The 22,792-nt window shown below is 38.6% G+C and overlaps 1 protein-coding gene across 1 annotated transcript; it reads left to right on the top strand.

The window, feature by feature from the left end:
* Nucleotides 1–602: 602 nt before the first annotated feature.
* On the top strand, nucleotides 603–22,219 carry LOC104433691 (MADS-box protein FLOWERING LOCUS C). Its single transcript, XM_010046530.3, has 7 exons — nucleotides 603–1,135; nucleotides 18,099–18,168; nucleotides 18,686–18,747; nucleotides 18,836–18,935; nucleotides 20,049–20,090; nucleotides 21,610–21,651; nucleotides 21,734–22,219. Exons 1-7 carry the CDS (start codon nucleotides 948–950, stop codon nucleotides 21,842–21,844), a joined length of 615 nt encoding a protein of 204 aa, XP_010044832.3. The 5' UTR covers nucleotides 603–947; the 3' UTR covers nucleotides 21,845–22,219.
* The last annotated feature ends 573 nt before the right edge of the window (nucleotides 22,220–22,792 follow it).

The following is a 22,792-nucleotide window of genomic DNA, read 5'->3' as shown; positions in this document are numbered from 1 at the left end:
ATAAAGTCTGCCTATATATAAATGAGCTATTTTCCTTCTAGTTACTGACTAAAACATCAGAGGGTCCCTTTAAGTCATAAAATCTAGATGCCATGGCCTTTGGTATGTGAGTGCCGGTCGAATCCCTAACTAGAGGCTCTGGGCCAGCTTCAAAGGATCAAATTGCACGCAAAACAGCTGCATGCATCTACGTAGTTAGGCATAAACGTGGGGATGAAACATATATTTTCATCCCACATATAGTTAAACATCAGACGCGCAACATAAAATTTGTTGGAAGCATTGCGTGGGGGCGTTGCCTCTGTACAAATGTAGAGTGCCAAGTTTGAATGAAGAAGAGACCCGCCCTCACTGAACAGAAAACCACCGCGTGGGGGATATCTCGATCGAGACCCGGGGCGGCCAAAAAACCAAAGGAGAAGACGACAAAAGTGTCGCTGCGCAGTTTGAAGGTTTTTGGATGAGACGCGACCTGAGGCCGCAACTGGCCAGGCGCACGTGGGCCAGACACGTGTCCCGGGTCATTTTTGCCGGACCGACTCGAATTCCAGACGGTCCCGACAGATTGCCCTTGACGGGATTATAAATCGAAGAACGCGAAATATAAATGCGTGTGGGAGGGAAGAGGGAGCAGAACGGTCGCGTCTTTTTGATATTTCCTTCGTTTTTCCCGTTCTCCGGGGATTACGGAGAGAGACGGATTGCGAGTGCTTCGTCTCTTCTCCATCTTCTGGCTGGCTCTCTCGCTTTCGAATCGGCTCCAGGACTAGGGCAACGGGAGGGGGATATAGCGAGTGCTGGTGATTCAATTTTTTTTTCCTCTTTCCCTTTCCCCCCATCTTTCCTCTCTCTCTCTCTCTCTCTCTTTCGTTGGCCCTCCTCAAACACAACGTTCTCTCTCTCTTTCTCTCGCTGTCTCGTCGAGATTCGGTCGCGTGGGGGAGAAAATGGGGAGGAAGAAGCTGGTGCTGAAGCGAATCGAAAACAACAGCAGCCGGCAGGTCACCTTCTCGAAGCGGCGGAACGGGCTGATCAAGAAGGCGCGCGAGCTCGCCATCCTGTGCGACGTCGAGGTCTCCCTCCTCGTCTTCTCCAGCCGCGGCAAGCCGTACGTGTTCTGCAGCGGCAACAACAGGTGTGTCCCTCTCCATCTCCTTCTTCACTAGTAATTTTTAGAGGGTCCGAGATGCTCTCTCCCTTTTAACTAGTAATTTCTAGAAAGTCCGAGATGTCTTCTTTTATAATAATTCCTCCTCCTGTCTAATCGCTGTTCTCCGCTCCTTTTCCGCGTTCGGGACCCGTGGTTTCTTTCCTTTTGTGGAAACGTTTTCCTCGCCTGTTTTCGCTTTCGCCCTGGCTCCTCCATTAATTAATTGGGGCGCCATTTTTAGGGATATTAAGTAGACCGATCTCTTACTATATTTGACTGCCTTTTCCTCCCCGTTTTACTCATCGTTTTATTCATTGTTTTGGTCCCTTGCACTGTGGTTTTTGCACTATGCATAGCGTGATTTGGTGGGTTCGATTACATATAATATAATACTGGATCGGGATCTCTTTTTCTTCGCCCGGTTGTTAGAACTTTACGCCGCTGGTCTTCTTCTCCTTCTATGGGTTTTCTTGACGTGGCATCTGGAGGAGGTTCGATGACGTCAAACGGAATAATTAATCTTATCGAATTTGCACGTTTGGTGTTGAACACCTGTTGCTGGCTCGTGCGTCCCACCTTCCTTATTCGCTGTTTTTTTGCGGTGGACGCTGGACGAGTCGTCCTTTCAGTCGGACATTCAAGTGTCGACATCTCAGCTTGACCCCTGACATCGATCGGATGCGCTGAGTGGATCATCTACGGCGGCGCATGCCTGGTAGATGATCTGGGTACTTGAACAACATCCCTTCGTTCTGAGAAAGTTGCTTTACATTTTGCCAAAGCTTTGAAATAGCAAAAAATTATATGAAATCATTATCGCCTGACACCTTTGGAAGGACACTATCTCAATTCAAATCATATGAATACCGTGCTATCAGGGTACTAATTGATAGTGTTGTTGATATATATATTCGAAAACTATCCTATGAAATTTAAAGTAGGTGTCTCTATAATATTGTGTTGCATGATGATTTATATTATATATCTTGATAGAGATAAAACTATCTAATTTGTTTATCGTGCATTGATTTTTCCTACACTATGATCGAGTTTGTGGTACTTTTCCAAATTGAGTGCTCAAAAAACAAATGATAAGGTGCATCACTTTAGGAAAAATTTTAAAAGTTACACCACCTCAATAGCTTTGTGTAGGCTGCTGTGAAAGTGTTTTACAAGCAAGGGTGCTGCAGCTGTGAGACTTTTTTGCCGAACGGCTCGAAAAGCCAAGACACCTTATTACACTGCTATGCAGCTGCGGAGATGATGTACATAATCTAGTTCTTAGCTTCTTTTTACACTAATGTCCCATGCTTCCCCAAATTGGCTTGACATGGGGGTTCTAACACTTCCACCCCAATGTACCATAAAATAAGGGGTCTAGCTTGACTAAATGGGTCATCAAGGAGGCTTGCTCCATTCAAATAGTCATTGCATATTAAGAAATGAAAGACAATAAAAAGCTGTATCTTGATATACACAACAATAAAGACGATCAAGACCAGGCCTCAACCGTCTTGATCACAAATTTTATAAAAAAAAGTTAAATCTTAGAAAAAATTTGCATGTGTATATGCTAATTGTTAGTAAAAGAGTCCAAATGCCAGAAGAACTCACATAAATAAACGCATCCAATCTCCTGAAGATTCTTGTTTCTCCATTTGGCAACTCAAGTGAAGTTGGCGCACAAGGTCCATGACTACATGTGCGCATGCAAGTATCTGAGCCTAGAGGGAAACACAAAAAATTATATATATGAGGTATGTTGCTGAGCAAGAGCATCGCCGATCTTTTAGAATTCTTGTGTTCTAAGAATGATTAGAGTCGTGGCAACACAAGTAGGAATATTGTTGGCAATAAGCATAAACGGTGATCAGGAAAAAAAAATGTCAACAAGTAGGGGAAAATCTTTCAATCCATCGGTCCATTGGAGGCAAGGTGGGTATTACCTTCAGGTTTGAATTCCTAGAGAGAATTTTAATCTAAAGATCATGGCTATTTCCAATTCCCATAACTTTTTATTGAGCCAAAGATTCCCCTTATAGCCCTCAAGGAGTCTGTTTATTCTCTCCATCTGAAACTCTTGATCACTCTCATTAGTAACCGGGAACATTGCTCCATTCTAACTGTGGACGCATCGACACCAACCACCACTATCTTAATGGAATGTTCCTCACGGTCAAAATTGGGCCAAAAAAAAAGATGTCTTTGGCTCTAGCACTCTCGCACTCTAAAGTCTTCCGTGACTAGAGTAGAGCCAGTGTAAGGGAAGAAAGTGGGGGAATCCATACACACTCATAAACACAAAACTTAACTGACCTAAGAAATTCGTTCACCATGTGTATCCAAGCATTTAATGCCATCTTTCATTACCTAGTATTATGCCACGTTGCTTATGAAAGGGGCAAATGGTCAATTTATGAATGTAAAAGTCTTATCTTTTTAGCTAGCTTTTCTCAAAGAGAGAGGCACAAGACCATCCAACACTGGTATCGGAGCCCAAGTTATCAACAAATTTGGACCGACAATCGAGAGGGGTGGTTCGACCTAGGGGTGATTGGTTCCCGGTTCGGTCCGGTTCCAAGGTGGAACCGGGAACCGGACCAGGAGAACCGGTTCCCAATTTTGGGAACCATGGACTGACCGTTTGGTCCTAGGGACCGGAACCGGACAGGACCATCGGTTCCGGTCCGGTCTGGTCCGGTCCAACAAATCGGCATTTTCCTTTTTCACTAAAGAAAAACCATGCTCCGGACCGATCAATCCAATTCGGTTCCCGGGCGTTCTAATAAAACTACTCACACATGTTTCCATGCCCCACGTGCAAAATATTCACACTTCACTTGCGTGAATATCAATAACAGTTTATGTGTTTCACGCTTAATTTTAAGCATAAAAGCCATGAACAATTTGATTAAAGGTTGTGTTTAGTTTAGGTTTTATAGACAATCTCTCTTCTGTGCTTTGAATGTTTAGTCGATATCAGACTCTTTGAAGCTTGAAGTGCCTTGTTGTTTGCAAGTGAGGGGAGCAAGAGAGAGAGTGTGAGCACGAGGAACTCCTAGAGCCTTGTCTCACATCGAGTAGAAAATGAAACTAACAAGTAAGTTTTCTCTATAAATAAAGAGTAATAACAAAGCTTTGGTGGTCTCTTGGCCACGTAGAAAATTGTTATCTCAATTGCAATTGTAATTGCAATAAGTTTCATATATAATATTATATTATATTATATGTGTTTATATATTATATGTATATAAATTATATATAAAAAAATTGGTCCGGTCCGGTCTATCCGGTTCCCACCTTGGAACCGGGAACCGGACCAACCGGCCGCCGGTTCCAAGATTAGGAACTGGGAACCGGACCGCCGACCGTGGGAACCGCCCAAAACCGGCCGGTCCGGTTCGGTCCCGGTTTGGGCGGTTTCCGTTGCACACCCCTAGTTCAACCTAAGCTCGAGGTGGATATTATTGAGGTTATCCTACATCGGTTGTGAAAAGGGCAAATGATCACTTTGTAAGTGTGAGGAAATATTGTTTAAGCTAGCTTATGGGGTAAGAGAGGCAAAGCCCAATGTTTCTGTGAAAGAAGCACGTGGTCAATTAATAAGTGTGAGGGAAAGTCTCGCTCTTTAAGTTTTCTTTTGGGGTGAGGTAAGCTCGACTTATCCCTTTCATAAGGCTAACTTGTTATTTCACGTAACTTATCCTAAAATCCTCATCACCGTTGTGGAGATGGGACTTGCTACCAAAATTGGGAAAATTAGCAAGGTCATGACGATGAGACTAGAATAAAAACATTCAAGCTTTTTGCTTGTTTTTGGGACTCACATCCCAGCTTGATAGTATTTTGAACTTGTTGAATTGTATAAAATAGTCGCACTTATTGTATTAGTTAAATCTTTTGTCCTTTTTACTTTATGGTATTACTCGATGAATTGTTCACACAGTCCTGGTATTTATTGACAACATCAAAGTCACACGGACCGAGAACATGGAATCTTTCTTAGATTCTAAAGGTTAAAATAACCCTTTTGAGGCATGAAAAACAAAGAATTTGTTTAAGTTGTCAAATTTTTAAAATTGATCATCAGTATATTTGATATCGAAACATCTTCGCTAGCATTCGACAAATTTTTCATGTGGGTCACGATATTTTTTAATGCTTGTGCTTGAAGAAACTACGGCTTATGCCTCAAGTTAAGGGAGGTTAAGATGAGAGGAGTCTTTCTTTGGTTTTAAAGGTTAGAACAATAGTTTGTACCCTTTTGAGGCATTTTCTTTTCAAGGGGCCTAGAAAACAAAGAACCCAAAGAATTTTTCTTTTTAATTTGAGTATTAATTTTGATAGTAAAAAATTCTTTTTTGCTTGGTTAGCAACAATTTTTTCAGGTAATGTCATAGTATCTGTCTATGCTTGTGCTTGAAGAAGCAACAACTTCCACCTCAAATTAAAGTAGGTCAAGACTACTGAAATATTGATAATTTCGTAAGCTTCGTCACGTCAACCTTTCAAGTGTTAGGAAGCAAAGTATATGGCATCTTGTAGTTGTAGTTTTGAGGCAATGGTTAATATACATGGTTGTGTCGTAGACCCCAAATAAAATATAGGATTTTTTAAAGGTGAAAGAATCGGGAAATTGTTTTGGTGATGCGACTCTTGTGAGAACATAGCAAGCGTTTCAAACGAGTGCATGACCACCTCTATCATCGTAATTAAGGTGTTAAAGAATATTACGATTATGATAAGTATGAATGTGCTCTTTTGAAGCATATGAGAATTAGATTAACATGCACGACAAATATATATACAGATGGAAACATTAAGGGCAAAGATTGAAAGAGTTGGGGAGAGATCTCCTAAAATCTTTTTGGCAAGATCACTTGAGGAGAAAGCTAGATGGTTCGGCAAGGACCTTTGTGAACATTTTATGTTGAATATAAGGACAGTACATGCAAGTTGGCGTGGTACACTAGTGTTGTGGGCTGAAAGCTTCCTAATTGATGTCGAGCCTGTGCAGTGCCAGATTAGGCCAACCTTGCCGGTCCCAATGATGGTATAGCAAATAGCATTCTCATAGTATACTATGCCATACTCGATTTAGTATGGCTATCCAAATCTCTTTAGCTAGACATATGGATTACTTTAGCATAACAATTGGTTTTGGCTTGTTGTGGCCATAATGAGGAGAGTGACTTTAAGTCCCAATTAGTTTTTGCATGGAAGGCCAATCCTACCTTCAGAAATCGTCTAGGATGAGAAACATCCCATCTTCAAGATCAAAAGATTCTGATAGCACCTCCCCTTATTGATTTCTAATAGCAATACAACAAATTTTATTACCATTACTTGTCATACTTGTTATGTTCAAGCTTCCAATTCCTCAAGGAAAGACATGCAATGGTTTGCACTTGCATCTTGGATGGGTTAAAAGAGTGGCATCAACTCCCTACGTATTTGTCCATGAGTGGTCAATACACAATCTAAAGATTCCTGAGGAAGATAATCATACAATTCTTGGACGTTTAACACCAAAAACTTCTTATTCATCCTATTTTAGCTTTCTTTTTATATTGCTCACATTTTATCCTAATTAGCCATTTTTTTTAAACCAAAAACTGTCTTTTTGACGTTCCCTTATGTTTTTTTTTTAACTTTTACCATTTACCTAAGATTTACATGAATGATCAAATCTTGTGTAGCGAAATTGACCATTTCACTTGTTGCCCTGTCCAAACTAAGATTATTACAAGTATCTAGCAACGTGTTTTCCCACTATTTGACTTCTTTAATTGACTTCACCAAACCAAGCTTTTCATGAAGCTGTAATAAATACGGGTAGTTGGTAGATGAAGAGATTCACTGTTAGATTGAAAAGAGATCTATGATTATAATATGAGTGTTTGGAAAGGAATTCCTTAGACCACACGGGTGAGAGAACACTAGATTAATGGGCCCGTTATAGCTGCGTTTTTTCAATATCACCTTGTAGAGAATCATCGCTTAATCTTAAAGATAATAATCATTTCCCCAAAGTACAAGCTTCACAAGCAAAACATACATATAAGTTCATGGAATAGCCTCAATTCTTTTGCTTTTGGTTAACTTATTAAAAAAAAAAATGACAATAAGAATTGACCAATGAGCCATGTGAAATAGAAAACTCCTACTCACACGAATTATGATACTTTGCCTTCGTAATAAAAGAAAATTTGCTAAAATCGTGGCGATTGATAGTCTCCAATTTCAATAGATAAAGATTATCCTTTCAATTTGACTTGCACTTCTTTTAAAAGAAATTTTTCTAAAATCGTGGCAATTGATAGTGTCCAATTTTAATAGATAAGATTATCCTTTCAATCTGAATCGTACTTCTTTTAAGACTCATTATTTAAGTCAAATTTCACCAGAACTTTATAAAATTTTATGTGACTTAGTTACTTTTATGATCAACTACTTCAAGAAATTGGGGTAGCCCATGAGTTAACTTTGCATCCTATAGAACTTAGAATTCTAATGTAGAACTTGAATTATCTAATAGTGTTCCGGAAAAACTTAGTAGTCCTTTTGTGTAATTGCTTTTCATTATCAATGAGATTAAAATAAAGCTTGCCTATCATAAAAAAGTGAATATTTCAATTATTACGATGAATATTTTATTATTCCGTGAAGGAATTCAAGCCATGACTACTTTTTTCCCGTAACTTTTCTAGAATATCCATAATATTGCCATGAGTATACTAAAATGAGACATGCAAACATCCAACTTCTATATTCCTCCATTTAGAAAAAAAAATCCATCTTATTCATGCTTTTAAGGCTCTGGATGTGTGTCTATATTTTTGGATGCTTTTCAATGAAGGATTGCACATCTTCTGGTACTTCTCTATGGTGAAATTCCAATTAATATTGATACATCTAGGAGGGCATTTTCATGGGCAAAGAGTTTCTTGGCCTATGACAAGGTCATGCTACATGCCCGGTTATTCGAGAACACTATAATTGCCTCGCATAAATAGGTCGTTCTTGAGGATAGTATTGAGAATCGCATCCTTATATCCCAACTATATGATGCTCAATTTAGCTCCATTCCAGTCCCTTCAAATGAAACATGTTCAGGATGACAGCTAGTTACGACTTGCCATTGCCATAAATAGAATAATATCTTGTCCCACAAATTTGTACATAGGATCAACTTGCCGTTGGAGATCCTTTTAGATGATATTCATCTCATTTTGGATTGCTAGCACAAAGAACCTAACTCTACTCCGATGAATTGGAAGCGTCCAACCTTCTGATTCTCTCACACTTCCTCAATGCCACGAAGCCCCATTCTTCAGCTCATAGGGATATGGGAAAAATCGAATCTTGACATTCCCCCACCCAATTTCCATATAATCTTGTTTGTGGGCTATCCTGGCGTTTCTTTATGTTCTTTAATTAGCATCTCCACTCTCTTGGGATTTGCATGAATGGTAAATGCTTTCCAGCAGTACAGGTCACTCCACTCCATCAATTGCTTCCCCCATCAAAGTTGTTAGCGAATGGTTCGCTTATGCTTTTCTTGACAAGTTTAGCTCCCAAACCAATTGTACTCCCTTGACAGCAGCTTCTTGTACTACTAGGCATCTCCCAATACTAGCAAGCCAATGGACGTTTCTCTTCTTGTTGGAAATGTGGTAACATATCCCTCCTTGGCATTGATCCTATAGTCTTGAGAAACTTAAGGCGCATTTGGTAATGTTTCTGTTCAAAATTGTTTTAGGGAATAAAAATAGAAAAAACTATTTTTGTTCCGGGAATAATTTTGAACGAAAAACGAGTTTGGTAACTGCACAAAATTTCTGTTCCTGAAATAGAAAAAGAACAAAAACACATTTGGTGAACTTGTATAATTTTTTAATATTTTTATTTTATTTTTCCTTTTTCTTTTTTCTTCCTTTTGGCCGATCGCTAGCCTTGGTCATGGCCGGCGACCGGCCGACGGTAGCCAACGGCCTCGCCTAGCCATGGCAAGGCTCGCTGACCAACACGAGGTCAACCTCGCCTTGGCTGGGCGAGCTTGGCCTCGGCGGGGGCCGATAGTGGTCCAGCAAGGTCGTCGGCCATGGCCGAGGCCAGCGACCAGCCAAAGAAAAGGAAGAAAAAGGAGAAAAAAAGTATTTCTCATAATTGTTCTTAGGAACAAGAAACAAGTTTTTTCTATTTTTTGGTTTCTGTTCTAAATCTGTTCTGGGAAAAAAAAAGATTTTTTGTTCTTGGGATCAAAAGTGTAAACAAACGTGTTTGTTTTTTTTTGTTCTCCGGAACATAAATTTTAATAATTTGTGCTCCGAGGAACGAAACAGATTTAAACAAACAGAGCCTTACTTTAATCCTACTTGTTAGGTTTGGAAATTTCTTGGTCAAGGATGAGGTCGTGCGGCACATGATGAGTGGAGAACACCAGGCAACCTTCCCTAAGTAGTTCGCTCTCAAGGACAATATGGCCAACTGCATCCTCTACCAAGTTGTACCATAGCTAATTCAACTCAAACATCCAATATCTTGAGCAAATCACTTCAACTTGGCAACTAGTCTCGACCTACCATGACCATAATCAAGAGTATGACATCAGCTCCTATGCATAGCCAACTTGGCCTTTAGAAGTTCTTTAAGATGATAATTATGCCATCCTTAGAATCTTAGCACAAACACCCTAACGCCATTCCCACGAACCAATTGTGTCATCCCTTCTAACCGCAAAGCCCTACTCTTAGACCACACAAGCACGGCGAAAGACTCTGGCAATATGATGGATGACTCAGAAGGATTTCCTATGAGGTGTCTTGTGACCCAATCTATTTGAGTTGTAATCCACCAAGGCAATTACCATTGTTTTGGCCGTTGGTTAGGAGGAAAATAAAAAACATGCAATTCAAAACTATTGTTGCAAAACATCGTGCACACATCTGTATTTGGTATCTTGATTTGGGTAAGTTAGTGATCTTGTTTCACCAGACTTAATAAGCATTTTTTTTATCTTTATAATCAACACGGGAATCCTTACAGGCAACATGAAAGATGATAATTATTATAGAATTGAAATGCAATTTTTATTAACGGTTTAGAGCTTGATACCGTCTTAAATTACTTGAGGAGTGATAAAAAAAAAATTTGAGATTTGACTGCAGCAATTGGGATGTTTAGTTTGAACTCCGTATATGAAGTTGGACTTCTAAATACTACTTGTTGGTTAAAGCAATTGAAAGATTCATGTTAAAATTCCATATAGATTTCTAGGATGCTTCACAAGTTTTCTTGCTCAAATTCCATGAATTCATGAAATGTCTCAACGAATCATTATTTGAGCATAATTGGGCCCAAATCATGGCACTATCCGATATTGGAATTAGTGGATCTGGTGAGCAAAAGCAAGCCTACAAGCCCATGGTCAATTTTGCACTTTGATACTAGTTTGACCCATCTAAAACAATGTATGGAGTCTTTTTCGTTCAAACCTTATTGACAAAGCTCATGTAGTAATCACTAGGTAAATGATACCTGGATATCCTTTGTTGTTTCTTCTTCCCAACAATCAATCTCTGGTATAAAACGTCTAAAAGTTTACATATCTATTGAAATTCACATGTAGCCCATGTGAACCCAATGATTATTGACTTCGAACTTTTTGTACTCCTAAGTATCCCAAGTCTTCCAAGAGTGCCTTGATCCAAGTTTGTGCAGAGCACTTGTAATGTATTCTTCCACTAGAATAGGTAATACATTTTGTGCGAGTTGGCGAAAATCACTGCCAATTGTTCTAAAAGCTTTAGCTTTTAGATAAAAGTGTGGTTTATTATTTAAATATTTTAACACTCCTCATCACGCTTAGTTTGGTCTTTTTGCCTAGTACTAAACGTGGAAAATTTATTGAAGAGGCAAATGGGGTCAAGAAATATAAACTCAAGACCTCTAGTTCTGACATCATGTGAGATTCGGTGAGACTATTATCTATTATTCTAAAAGGTTAAGCTTTTAGATGATCGTGTGGTTTGTTATTTAAATATTCCAACACTTCTAAAGCTATTTAGGGGTTCAACCCCTTATTCTATAGCCCCTTGATGTAGCTTTTAGATGAATGTGTGATTTGTTATTTAAATATTCCAGCACTTCTAATGCTATGTAGGGGGTTCAACTATTTATTCTCTTCAACACAATAGCCCCTTGATGTACACCGTATTGTCAACTAACACTACCAAGATCTTATGACTATTTTCAATCTTACTTTCTAACAAACGATCATGCATATTGCGTGTGCACCATTTTATTGGGATATTGTGTGCCTGAGTTGGCTAGTATACTACTGATTGCTCCTTTGATTGGGCTAAAAACATAGACGGTGACAACAAGGAAAAATGGAGAACATAGAGAACATGCCTTGGAGATAGATCCGTTTGATCCTCACTATATATAGGTAATTTTATTTGAAGACAAATAAGAGTAACAAGATGGTTACGTGATGTGTGGTGTGAGATCAATTGAGCTTGACGGTGATTCTCAAATATCGAAGAACAGAATGTGATACGATGAGATAGAATGCAATAGAAACAAAGACACAGGGAACGAACGGGTTCGCTTATGCCACTATCTTAATTGTGTGGACTAATTATACATGCTCTCAAGTAAGTGTTAGGAAATAAGATATTGGTCGATTTTTTTTAACACGTTCGTTAAAAGTTTCTACGTGTATAGTTTCTTGAACATGTTATACATGCTTTTTTTATTGTTTCAACATGTTCAGCATGTTTCTTTGAAGCTTTACGTGTATAATTTCTCGAAGATGTTATTTATGTTCCATCATGCAATAGAATATGCAGTCAATCTAAATACAAGGTACGAGCTTTTATCGAGTGACGCAATCCAACTATAGGGTAGAGATAATATATTCCCCTATTTTAGTTTTATGCAATACATGTTTGAGTAATTGCTGTTAATATTTACAAAATACTGACATGATTCTCTCTTATTATCAATTTTATTGCAATTTTTTTCTCTTTGTTTAGCCAGAGGACATGAGCACATTTTGAACAATTATTTCAAATGGAGGTGACTATGAAATACAAGACCACACGAGACAAGTTGGTCTTGTATGTTAACGTGACTCTTTTTGCAAGTAACTGTGTAAGGGGAGTATTCAAAGTGCAATGACAATATTGACTTGGATAAGACTTATGTTGCTGTGCACTTATAGTGCAAAATCAATGAGTTTGTCCCAATATTGTTATATTGCTTGTGGACTATAAATATTTATTTTGATGCTTAAATAGTCACATGTTTTGTTCTTGTGAATTTAGAATTATGTTTATTTATGGCGCATTTGGTAACGTTTCTATTCCGTGGAATAATTTTTTAATAAAAATAGTTTTTTTTTTCTGTTCTAGGAATAATTTCTAAATATAAGAATGCATTTGGTAAATGTAAAAAAATTCTATTCCAAATTAGAAATGCATTTGGCAAACTTGTATAATTTTGTTGATTTTTAAAATTTTTCAATATTTTTATTTTATTTTTCATTTTTTTCTTCTTTCTTTTTTTTTTTTTTTTTCCTTCTTTCTCATTTGTAGCTGGTCGCTAGCTGGCTGGGCAAGGTCCAATGAACTCACCGAGCCTCGCCGGGCCACGGTGAGGCTCGACCTCGCTAGGCCACCGACGAGGCTCGATCTTGCCCGGCCTAGCGAGGCCAAGCCTCGCTCGAGCCTAGCAAGGCTGAGCCTCGCGCCAGCCAATGAGGCTCGGCCTCGCCTTGGCTGGGCGAGCTCGAGCTGGCCCAAATATGGCGAGGCTGAGCTTGCCTAGCCACCAGCGAGGCTCGGCTTCACTGAGCCATCGCTGGGCAACGCCAACCTGGCATGGCCGGGCCAGGCTGAGCCTCGCCGGCCAAAAGGAAGAAGAAGGAAAGAAAAGAGAAAAAGAAAAAGAAGAGAGAAATTGTTTCTCGAAATTGTTCCCGAAAACAAAAAACAACTTTTTTCTACTTCTTGTTTTTGTTTCAAATCTGTTCTCGGGAACAAAAGTTTTACTAAACACAATTCTGTTCTTTTTTGGTTCCCTGGAACAAAAGAACTAAAAAAATTATTCCGGGGAACAGAAACACTTTTTTACAGACAAGGCCTTAGTCTTTAGCCAAACCGACCATGTAGTAGTCTACATGGGAATTGTTCAATAATGATGGCATCAACTTTGCATCTTGCTCAAGTCAAACTTCAACGGATGACAATCCTAATTTATCGATCTCTTACATCTGACTTTGCTCGGAGTCACCTACTAAAAACAATTATTGTTTCATGTCTAATATGTGCTATGCTGAAGCAAAATGATTGTTTAAAGTTCTATTGAACTACAGATAACAAAATAACATGATCAGTAGAAAAATTTCTAGTCAAGTAATAGGACCATCCATCCATCCGTGAGCCAGAAAAATTCTTAATCTTCCTTCTTTATATGAAAAGTATATTGCCTAGGAAAAAGTCATCACCAAATAGGTAAATCATACGATCCTCCAATGACTTTCAGCCATAGGTCATCTAGGTAAATACACAAGGACAAAATTAGATATTTTAAAGTATTGCAGTTTCAGCTCCTTCAATTAGTTTTAATATGGACTGAGTAAGTCTTGCTCGAGAGAAAGAGACAATTTGTGATATAAGAGGAGGGAGTGTTGTGTTAAGTGTCACAAATAAATAGATGCCTACCAACTTGAGCCTGAAAGGTGGTAGCAAATACACGTTAACAATTATCATTGTTATATAATGTCACTCATCTCTATGATAATTAAAAACATTAAAGGGTGTGTTTGTTTTGCGGAAAATGAATTTAGAAAACTTTTTAAAGATGATTGCTTGTATCGCTTTGAAAAATGAACAAACAAAAAATATGTTTACCGTCCATGAAAATGTTTTCTTGCAGTATAAGTGATTATTTTTAATAAAATGTTTTCCACATCATTTGTTTTCCGTGAAACAAACAAAGCCTAAGTAAGAAGGATGTGTGTTGATAACCAATGAACAATGCATGAGGTTGTGATAGAATGGATTGCTTATTTTATAGTGGCAGATCATTTGTTATGTTTGTAGAGCAAAGTGGGCATTGAAATTCTCTCAAGCATATCTTCGTAGCTCTCTTTCAATGGTATGAATATATGGTTGCCACTATTGATAAAGGCTCTAGTAAATGACATAGTTTTCCCCAACTCTTCTTCTATTTAAAGTGATGCTGGAAATGTTGAAGTCGCACATACTAACGCTCTCATAAACCGCACTCAGAATTAGACAAGGTTGATGATAAGAGTCATCAATGACTTTGTAAACAGGAAGTCTCTGTTATTTTGATATAGGCTTGAAACTATAATAGTACTTTCTTTTAGAGAAATAATCCTTTTTGAATATTAGTTCGGTACTAGTAATTATGAGATAACCTTCATTTACTTATGTATAACTTGATCACCTACAAAATGAATCTTTCTAATTCTTTCAAAAACTGAAAAATCCTAATTCTGATCTTTGTAACTCTTTTCTGAGATTTGATGTATGAAATGGCTATGAAGCGGAATTAGTGACTTGACAAGTAGGTTGACATGTCTTCACGAAAGTACACATAGACGTGGTGATGGATTGCACAATTCTGATGAACTTAGGTTGAATATGGCGTCAAATAACATGAATCTGATGAATTGGCGTCAGCAAATAATTCCCTCGATATTTCATCCTAACTGTTGGTCAAATTACTGGTCAGCGCAAATGATTAGCTGTAAACCTTGCCTCTTTTCTCCTTTCCTCATCTTAATATTTTTTCCCTTTTTCCTCATCTGTGTTTTGGTTAAGTACATTGAGTTGATAGGCTTGAACCTCATCTGATAGTTTTAATTCTGCTGGGGAAAAATAACATTTTGTAGTTTTCTTTTTTCACTTTCTTTATGGGTAGGGCTACAATTTCCTCAGAAATCATAAATACGAGTTGTTTGGTATCTTTTGCTAAGTGAGCCTTTTGGATCAATTTGTGAGATTGAAAATATTGGAACCGATATGTGGACTCCAAGAATGTGTCTTGCCAGTTGCAAGAAAGTAACACTTATACATGCAAATGATATAAAGTTACGATTTCGATCATGTCTTTCATCTGTGTGGGAAGGAACATCATTCACGTGCATTACTATTGCTTTTTATGATGAAGTCCACAACGATATGGTGCTAGACCTTTTATGACCCTATCAAGTTGGTCAAATAATGTTTATTTTATATTTTGACTTAGGTATATAAGCAAAGAACCACTTCTTAATCAGGTTTGCTCATTATCTAATTCCTTGTTTTTGCTTATTACTGCCATGATTTGCTTTGGAGACATGTAAAGAGATTTTCTGATGCCAAAGGAAAGTCGATAATATTCCATCTCCAACAATATTAGTAAAAAGCTACTTAAGGCCAACAAGAGTCGGATGCCATTTTTTGTAAGAGGACAAGGTATTCAGGCCTTTCACCTCAACTAATCTATCACAGAAACATGCAGATTGTCCTATCCACGTACACTAGGTAAGGATCCATTTATGGGGTGGTTGTGTGCGACTTTTAAGGTTCATTTGTGTGGGAGACAGTAAGATTGGAACATGGATGTGGAGTATCCAAATTAAGTGATTGACCCTGTTAGTCTACGTGACCAGTTAAACTGAAAACCACTTTAAGATTCTATATTATACATAAGTTGAATTAGGCATAGCCAAAATCCATTTTGAAGCATCATTACTTAGGTTGAATTGATATAAGCATGCCGTTTGGGTCTACTTCAATTCATGTCACGATCAAGTAAGGCTCTTCCTTTATTATGCAACCTTGAGACATGGAAGATGAAGCTTTCATCAATATGTAACTCTTGTCTGTTCTCCAGTTATCTCCTTCCAATATAGTTTGCATGCCCATCTCTTCTTTCACTTGTAAGATTGCATGGTTGGAGGATCAGGTAGAGCTTTTGTTATACAAAAATTGCCGATGGAGTCTCCTATTGGCCTCAATTTTTTGATAGGTAGTTGCCTGGCAGACGGTTGCATAACTGCCTTTGTTTCTCTTTTACCTTAATGATGCATAGCAATTGAAAGAAGCCTGGTTGCTGTATATCAGAATCAGTTCCTATCAACTTTTGAAAATGTTTTCTCTTGATGCTTTATGATGATTATTTGGTCTTACCATTTTATAAGACCAAATTTGTATGTGGTGATATCAAGAGGCTGCTGGGGGTATATGTTACCCGCTAACTCTAGCATGTCTCTGGATATCATCTTAATGCTGTTTAGCAATGGGTAAGAGGGCTTTTTCTTTGTTTGGTTTTAGCTGGTCATATGTCATAAAGTCAGATTCAGTGGTTCAGCTTATAGTCGAGTTCTATTATTATATGCATACCTTTGTCATAGGTGTTTAATTGTCCTTTGATTGTTTATTGGCTTGAATTGTTTGCTTGACCGACCTTTGCATCCCACCACTCAATTGACTTCTCACAGAAGTGTTTCTGAAGTCAAAAGGCAATCTTTTTTGGGAGTTACTGAGGATCTCTCAAAACATTACCCTGGAAAATGATCTAGAATTACCGGTGCCATTGTTATAATCGTAAGCTCAATCAAAAGGTTGTGAAAAGCTGAATTTTTTTTCTTTTTTTCCGTATCAGGTTTTGGGGTTTTATTTTTTTCCAGAAGTATCTCATCACTTGCCTTAAAGACAAATGTCTGGACTACAATGTAAAAATTTAAAGGGATGTACGTTCTTTTATCTTGTTGAGGAAATTAATGGCCAGACAGAGGACAACACATATTTAGGAAATTAACTGGTTAGACCGCAAAGAGACAGATCTCTGGTGTGTTAAACTCAACTGACCATTGTTGAATCACAAGCTATCACTGTAGGAATGCTTGCTTCATATAATATTTGAGTTGGATGTCATTTTAAGAATGTGCATTTGAGTTGGATATCATTTTAAAGAATGTGTGTTGATTTTTTATTTGCATATGAACCTTCGTGCAGACTCTTGAACAAGTAAATCATTTTTGGTTTATAGAATGTCGAGCAATCTTGTTTATAAAAGGAACATGTGACATCAGCTTTGCTGCAACCTTGACGCCAGAACAAATTGTTTACTTTCGAATAGTCAAACTTACTTTGTAGTTTGTATGACAATGGTTGAACTTTCTGGGCAACTCTGAGATTATGGCAAGAATATTCTGAAGTGACAATTTCATCTATACGAGGGGGATCTATCTCATTGAGTTTTATAGTCTTGTCAATATTGATGTTTCTGAATTTTTGGCTGGAAGAAAGGCTTGGGTTGAGTAATTTTGGGATGTAGTGGGATTCTTATGCTTCTGATATTCTTACTGGGATTCTTATGCTTCTGATATTCTTACTGGGATTCTTATGCTTCTGATATACTTACTCTACAAGATGATCACTGCCATATGAATGTTATCTATTATGATTTAGAATGGTTGACTCAACCTTCCACACTTGAGCATTCAACATAAGCCTAGCCGAGGTGCTATGCTCTCTGTAGATAGATGTCTGAGGAGCTGGAACCACCTTCACAGGTGATTAGGGCATATCATTCTCCTACTTTTGTTCTTATGTACTGTTGGCTAGGTATGATTTCGTGAAATATCTCCCTTACTGGGCCTGGAGTAACAGCTTTTACCTATTTTTCTATAACATTTCTTCATGCCTATATTTAGCTTTTCCTGCATTTGGATGTTGCCTTTCTAGTCCTGCCTGCCAGTACACTGATTACTACGTCATTGGCATCGTTTATGACTGTTGTTCCTTCCTTTTCTGACCATTGAGATTGTGTCATAGATTGGTGTAGCCTCACGTCTGGCTCTAATCTAGTGATCTACAGTCTCGATGCTTATAGTACTAAATGCACTGAGTCCTTGCTTCAGCTTGGCTGAGATCCTCGAGCGTTATCGGAATCATTCTGAAGAAGCAGAGGGCTCCAAAGAAGCTAACAAGGTATATACTAACTTTGTACCGAGAGCTTGATATCAAAGCATTACTTCATTGGCATCTGAGGAAAAAGCAAATAGAGCTGACTCCAAGGATCAGTCCAATTTGAATCCCACTAAAGAGGAAACCTGTCTGAATTCAAATTCTATCCATCTTCAATATTTTTCTTGGACTTAGATGCTAAATCACAATCTGAGTCCCGTCACATCTATAGATTGGATCATGTCAGTGTCCTGACATACAAAAATGGTTTGGCAGGTCTTGTCTGGTCTGTTGAATACTTAATTGATTGATTATTTCGAAAGACTCAATGCTGAATACGTAATGGTGCAGTGGAGCATCTATATCAGATTAGACATGCTATTGAATCTGTTACAGTTGTCTGTAATCGCAATGCTTGTTGACTAAAGTTGTGTGCCTTGTGCATACATACTTTTCCCTACACTTGCACTTAAGCCATCTTCTTGGGTACAACTACTATTATAGCTGCAAAATCCACTCCTTAATGATCGTTTTTGCTTAGGGATGCCCATCTGGAGAATCAAGCCAGCAATCACCCTCACAACTGCTGCAGTTAGTTCAAAGGCAATATACTTTGGCTTCTCCAAAAGTTCAGCTCATCCGGGATAGGATTAAGCTTGTTTACCATCCTTTCCTCCTCCATTCGTTGCAGATACGTGGAAGGGTCAGATGATGACAATGTCAGTGTGACTGATCTAGTGCAATTGGAAGAACAACTCAATGCTGCTATCATGCAGACTCGAAACAGAAAGGTGTTGTCTCTGATTTCGTCAACAAATGAAAGTTTAATCCCTCTTCTCTGAGGTGCAATATCTTTGAATTCTATAAAATTGCAATACACTGCCTGTGCTGTTGAAAATATTTGGGGCCCATAAATCTGTGCTTTCTATGCTGACTGATCTATCTAATTATCGGCAGTAACAGTTCTTCTTAGTAAGGGTGTGGACATGGATGCTAAATACAATCATTATGGGATTTTTCTCTCCAGAATTTTTTTCCATGATGCTGTATCACTTGGATCACTCAGGATCAGCTTTTTGTACTTTAATCTATTGCTTCTTCAAAATGAACCTTATTCGGACTTTCAACTCTTCATCCCAGTTTATAATTTTTGTCCCTGCATAATCTTAAGATGTATCTCCATTGACATTCACTTTCTTCCTCCCTGAATGGTCACGTTTTGTTAGCTACATTGAACCCAGTTCATGTCCAGTATATTAGTCTACCGTTGCGGTTACTTTGTGCGACATTTTCTGGGTAGACCACTGGATATTTACACAGTTCTCTTAAAATGTAATGGAGGTCTGTAGTAAAATGGCACTAACACATAGAGAAATACAGGCGTGGAGTTTCTCCAAACTTAGTAATTGAACTTTCAAATTTGATACAATGAGCTAAAAGATTCTTTGACTTCCAGTCATGTGTACTGGATTTGCACAAATTGGGATTGATAAACTTTTTATGATCTAATTGACCATAGACTTATGACATTGCACCATTGTAGCTCAGCACCAATAAATAATCCCCAAAGAATTCCAAGAATTTTTCTACTATGCTTGTTCCAAGCCTCAACTCCGTTTTCTAGACTCAATTCAAATGGACACAGTTGTTCCACTTTTTTAAGGCACTGTTGTATCACCAGATCAATTTTTCCAATGTATCTCCTTTGTAAGGGATTTCTCCACAATGGCTGTGGATAGCTGCTGCTCAAGTGGCCAAATAAGGCAACAGTTAGCTGCTTGAGTGGTAAAATAAGACTTGGCTGATCTTATGCAATGGACTTCGAGCTATATCCAGTTGTTTGTGCAACTTATGCACGATCCTTGTATGAAATGACTTGTTTCTTATCAATATTCTTTCTGCAGACTCAGCTGATGGTGGAGTCTGTCATGACTCTCCAGGATCAGGTATCCAATTTCAACTCTTTCTTCCTCTCTTATAATTTTCACCTCCCGTATTAACTGAATTTCTGGAATATAATTATTTGTACCTCTCGATTTTTCAAAATGCCACTCGAACGTTTTTATTCTGATGGATATAGCTTCTGCAAGTGTTGAGCCATTCTATCTCACCATGGGGAGAAGTGGTCATGAGTGCAGTTCACTACCATGTGAATTTAACCTGTAAAGACGACTACTAAGGCTGCCACCTCCACCACTATCTCTTGCCCCCTCCCTTTCATAGATCTGTCTGTTTACCTCTCTCCCTCTCCTTTCTTGTCTTTCATGGGGTAGGGCAGCCGCTGGGAATTGCGTGGGGTGGTTGCCAGCAAAGCTTAGCGACCAATTGACCTTTGCAGAATTGGTCAGTGACAGCATCGAGGGAGTGGTGATTGGGTTGGTGGGTTATAGAGGGTGGGGCTGAACCATCTGACGAAAGACAGGACGAAGAATGAGAAGTAGTGTATTTACTGTGCGAGAAATAGCTCCTTATATGTATTGGTTTAGGTCCACAACTCGCCTATCATAACCAATGATGTTGCTGCCTGGTTACAGGCCAACCGAGTCTCAAAAGGAATCCCTATTTGTTCTTGCTGTCGGCAGAAAATGTCTTAATATGCGGACCAAGAGGAAAAGGTTTCCTCCTCTTTGTTGCATCCTAAGGAAGTTTGACCAGATCATCTGCTCTATATTTCTCATCGAGTCTTATCGTCACTCTCTTAGGAGAGGTTTACTTGTCCTTATGGGTTTTCCAATTTCCAGATAACGCTAAACTCCATTACTGGGAGTTTTTCCTGCTCTGACAAAGAGTTTGAAATATGCTAGGTCATTCTCCTCTTGCCCAGATTACCATCATTTCAAACCTATATTGGAGGATCCACATTCAGAATGCTGAAAAAGATTAACTGCGTATTGCAGTAGAAAGCGGCTTGTTTTTCTGCCAAAGGAAAAATCTTGACATTCTAATCAATCCAACTTTAGAGTTGAATTTACACTGGGGCTTAGTTCTCGTGTGGGATATGTTACTTGGTTAATACATATGGTACATCCAGCTAACAAGTCTACCCAGTAACACTGGAATATCTACGTAAGAAGCAAAGAGCACACCACTCGAAAAGAAAACAGAAAAGTCGAGAGGGCACAGCATCATGAATATAGAGGTATAAATCCTGTAGAAGATGTAAAACATTCGGAAATGTAATCATCGGTTTCCCAAAGGTAAACGAAACAACTTATAAAGGAACGACAGGATTAATGTGTCAAGGAGTTAAATTTCAAGCATAACCTGAAGTCTGCCGGTGCACAGCTTTGAAGGAAAGTGAGATTCTGACTCTGCAAACAGTATAGACAAAGAAAGTTGCTGTTGTCAATAAAGCTTGACAAAAATTATAAAGTGGTGCAACTTTTCATACAGTAGAGAAAAGAGTAGATTAAAATGTTAGACACTCCAGATATATCGAGTTTGATGCTTTCATGTTCTCTGCAGGAAAGGTTGCTGAGAGAAGAGAACGAACTACTGGAGAGGGAGGTGCGATTTTCAACTTTTCTGTTCAAGATACTCTTTGGCAATTGTATAGATGGTATTGATATATTTGCAATATGATGTGCAGATAGCGTCCGTGGAGGCGAATGCTGAACCCCCGAATGAGGGATATCACAGGCTCCAAGACAACCAGTCCATCGACCAATCTCAACAAGCTACACTCAGTTTACTCCGATAATACAGGAGGAGACAGCAATGCCCGAGTTCAAGAACCACGAGGCCAGGCGCAGTTGCAGCAAATTTCGTGGTCCGACCAACTGAAATTCTGCCAACTACCTGGCAGATACAAAATGCACAATACCTGCCGTTTGATTTTCTATGTTGTTGTATCTCAAGATGCGAGAGAATTTGCTACTCGTAAGTTCAATTATGATCTGTAGAGAGGTGGTGACCAGTGATTATCTTCAAAACCACCAAGTTGCATGGCCGTGGCCATGTCGTCATTTCTATCCTCTCTTCCGATCCGGAGAGGCTGTATTGGTTAATAGCTGGATGTACCAGACCTGGAGGTGTACGTCAAATAAAAGTTAACTTTTGGGTGCTATTCTGCTAAGACTGTTGTCATCGCTTCTAACTTGAGTTAAAAAGGCGTCGTTGTTTTCTAATCTTTAGAGAGAGTTGGGTTTTTCTTCTTATTTTTTCAAAAAAAGCAAGAGTCTAAATTTAGCTTTTTGGAGGATATCAGAAGAGTAAAACATTCTCTAGCTCGCACTTTGCCTTTCTACACAGCTTTCAAGAGAGATATAATGAATCAAACGGGGGCATATAGTTAGTAATGTGGTCATTTTTGCTTTAATTATACGATTCTTGCAGCAGCGCTTCTCTATCCCATCATTTCAAAACTTTGGGTTTGCGAGGTTTCTTTGTTGATTTAGATGTAGTTTTGTCTAAATGGTTTCCATGGACCCGAGAAGTAGGGTCGGTGGCAAAGAGAGAGGCTAACAGTGACTTACAGGCCCAATAGACTTCCCCCCGTCCGAAGACGGCGGACTCGGTTCGCCGTCGGTTTGCAAACTGCAAGCAGGTGCGAACCACCCAATAAAAATAAAAGTAAAAATGCTTAATATGGGATGGATTGGAGCTGGATAAGAGCAATTTTTCATTTAATGATCCTCTTATTTTCCAC

The sequence above is a fragment of the Eucalyptus grandis genome, chromosome 2 (genome assembly GCF_016545825.1).
Source record: "Eucalyptus grandis isolate ANBG69807.140 chromosome 2, ASM1654582v1, whole genome shotgun sequence".
Taxonomy (NCBI): Eukaryota; Viridiplantae; Streptophyta; class Magnoliopsida; order Myrtales; family Myrtaceae; genus Eucalyptus; species Eucalyptus grandis.
Note: the sequence above shows the minus strand (reverse complement) of the source record. Positions and strands in the feature narration are given on the sequence as shown.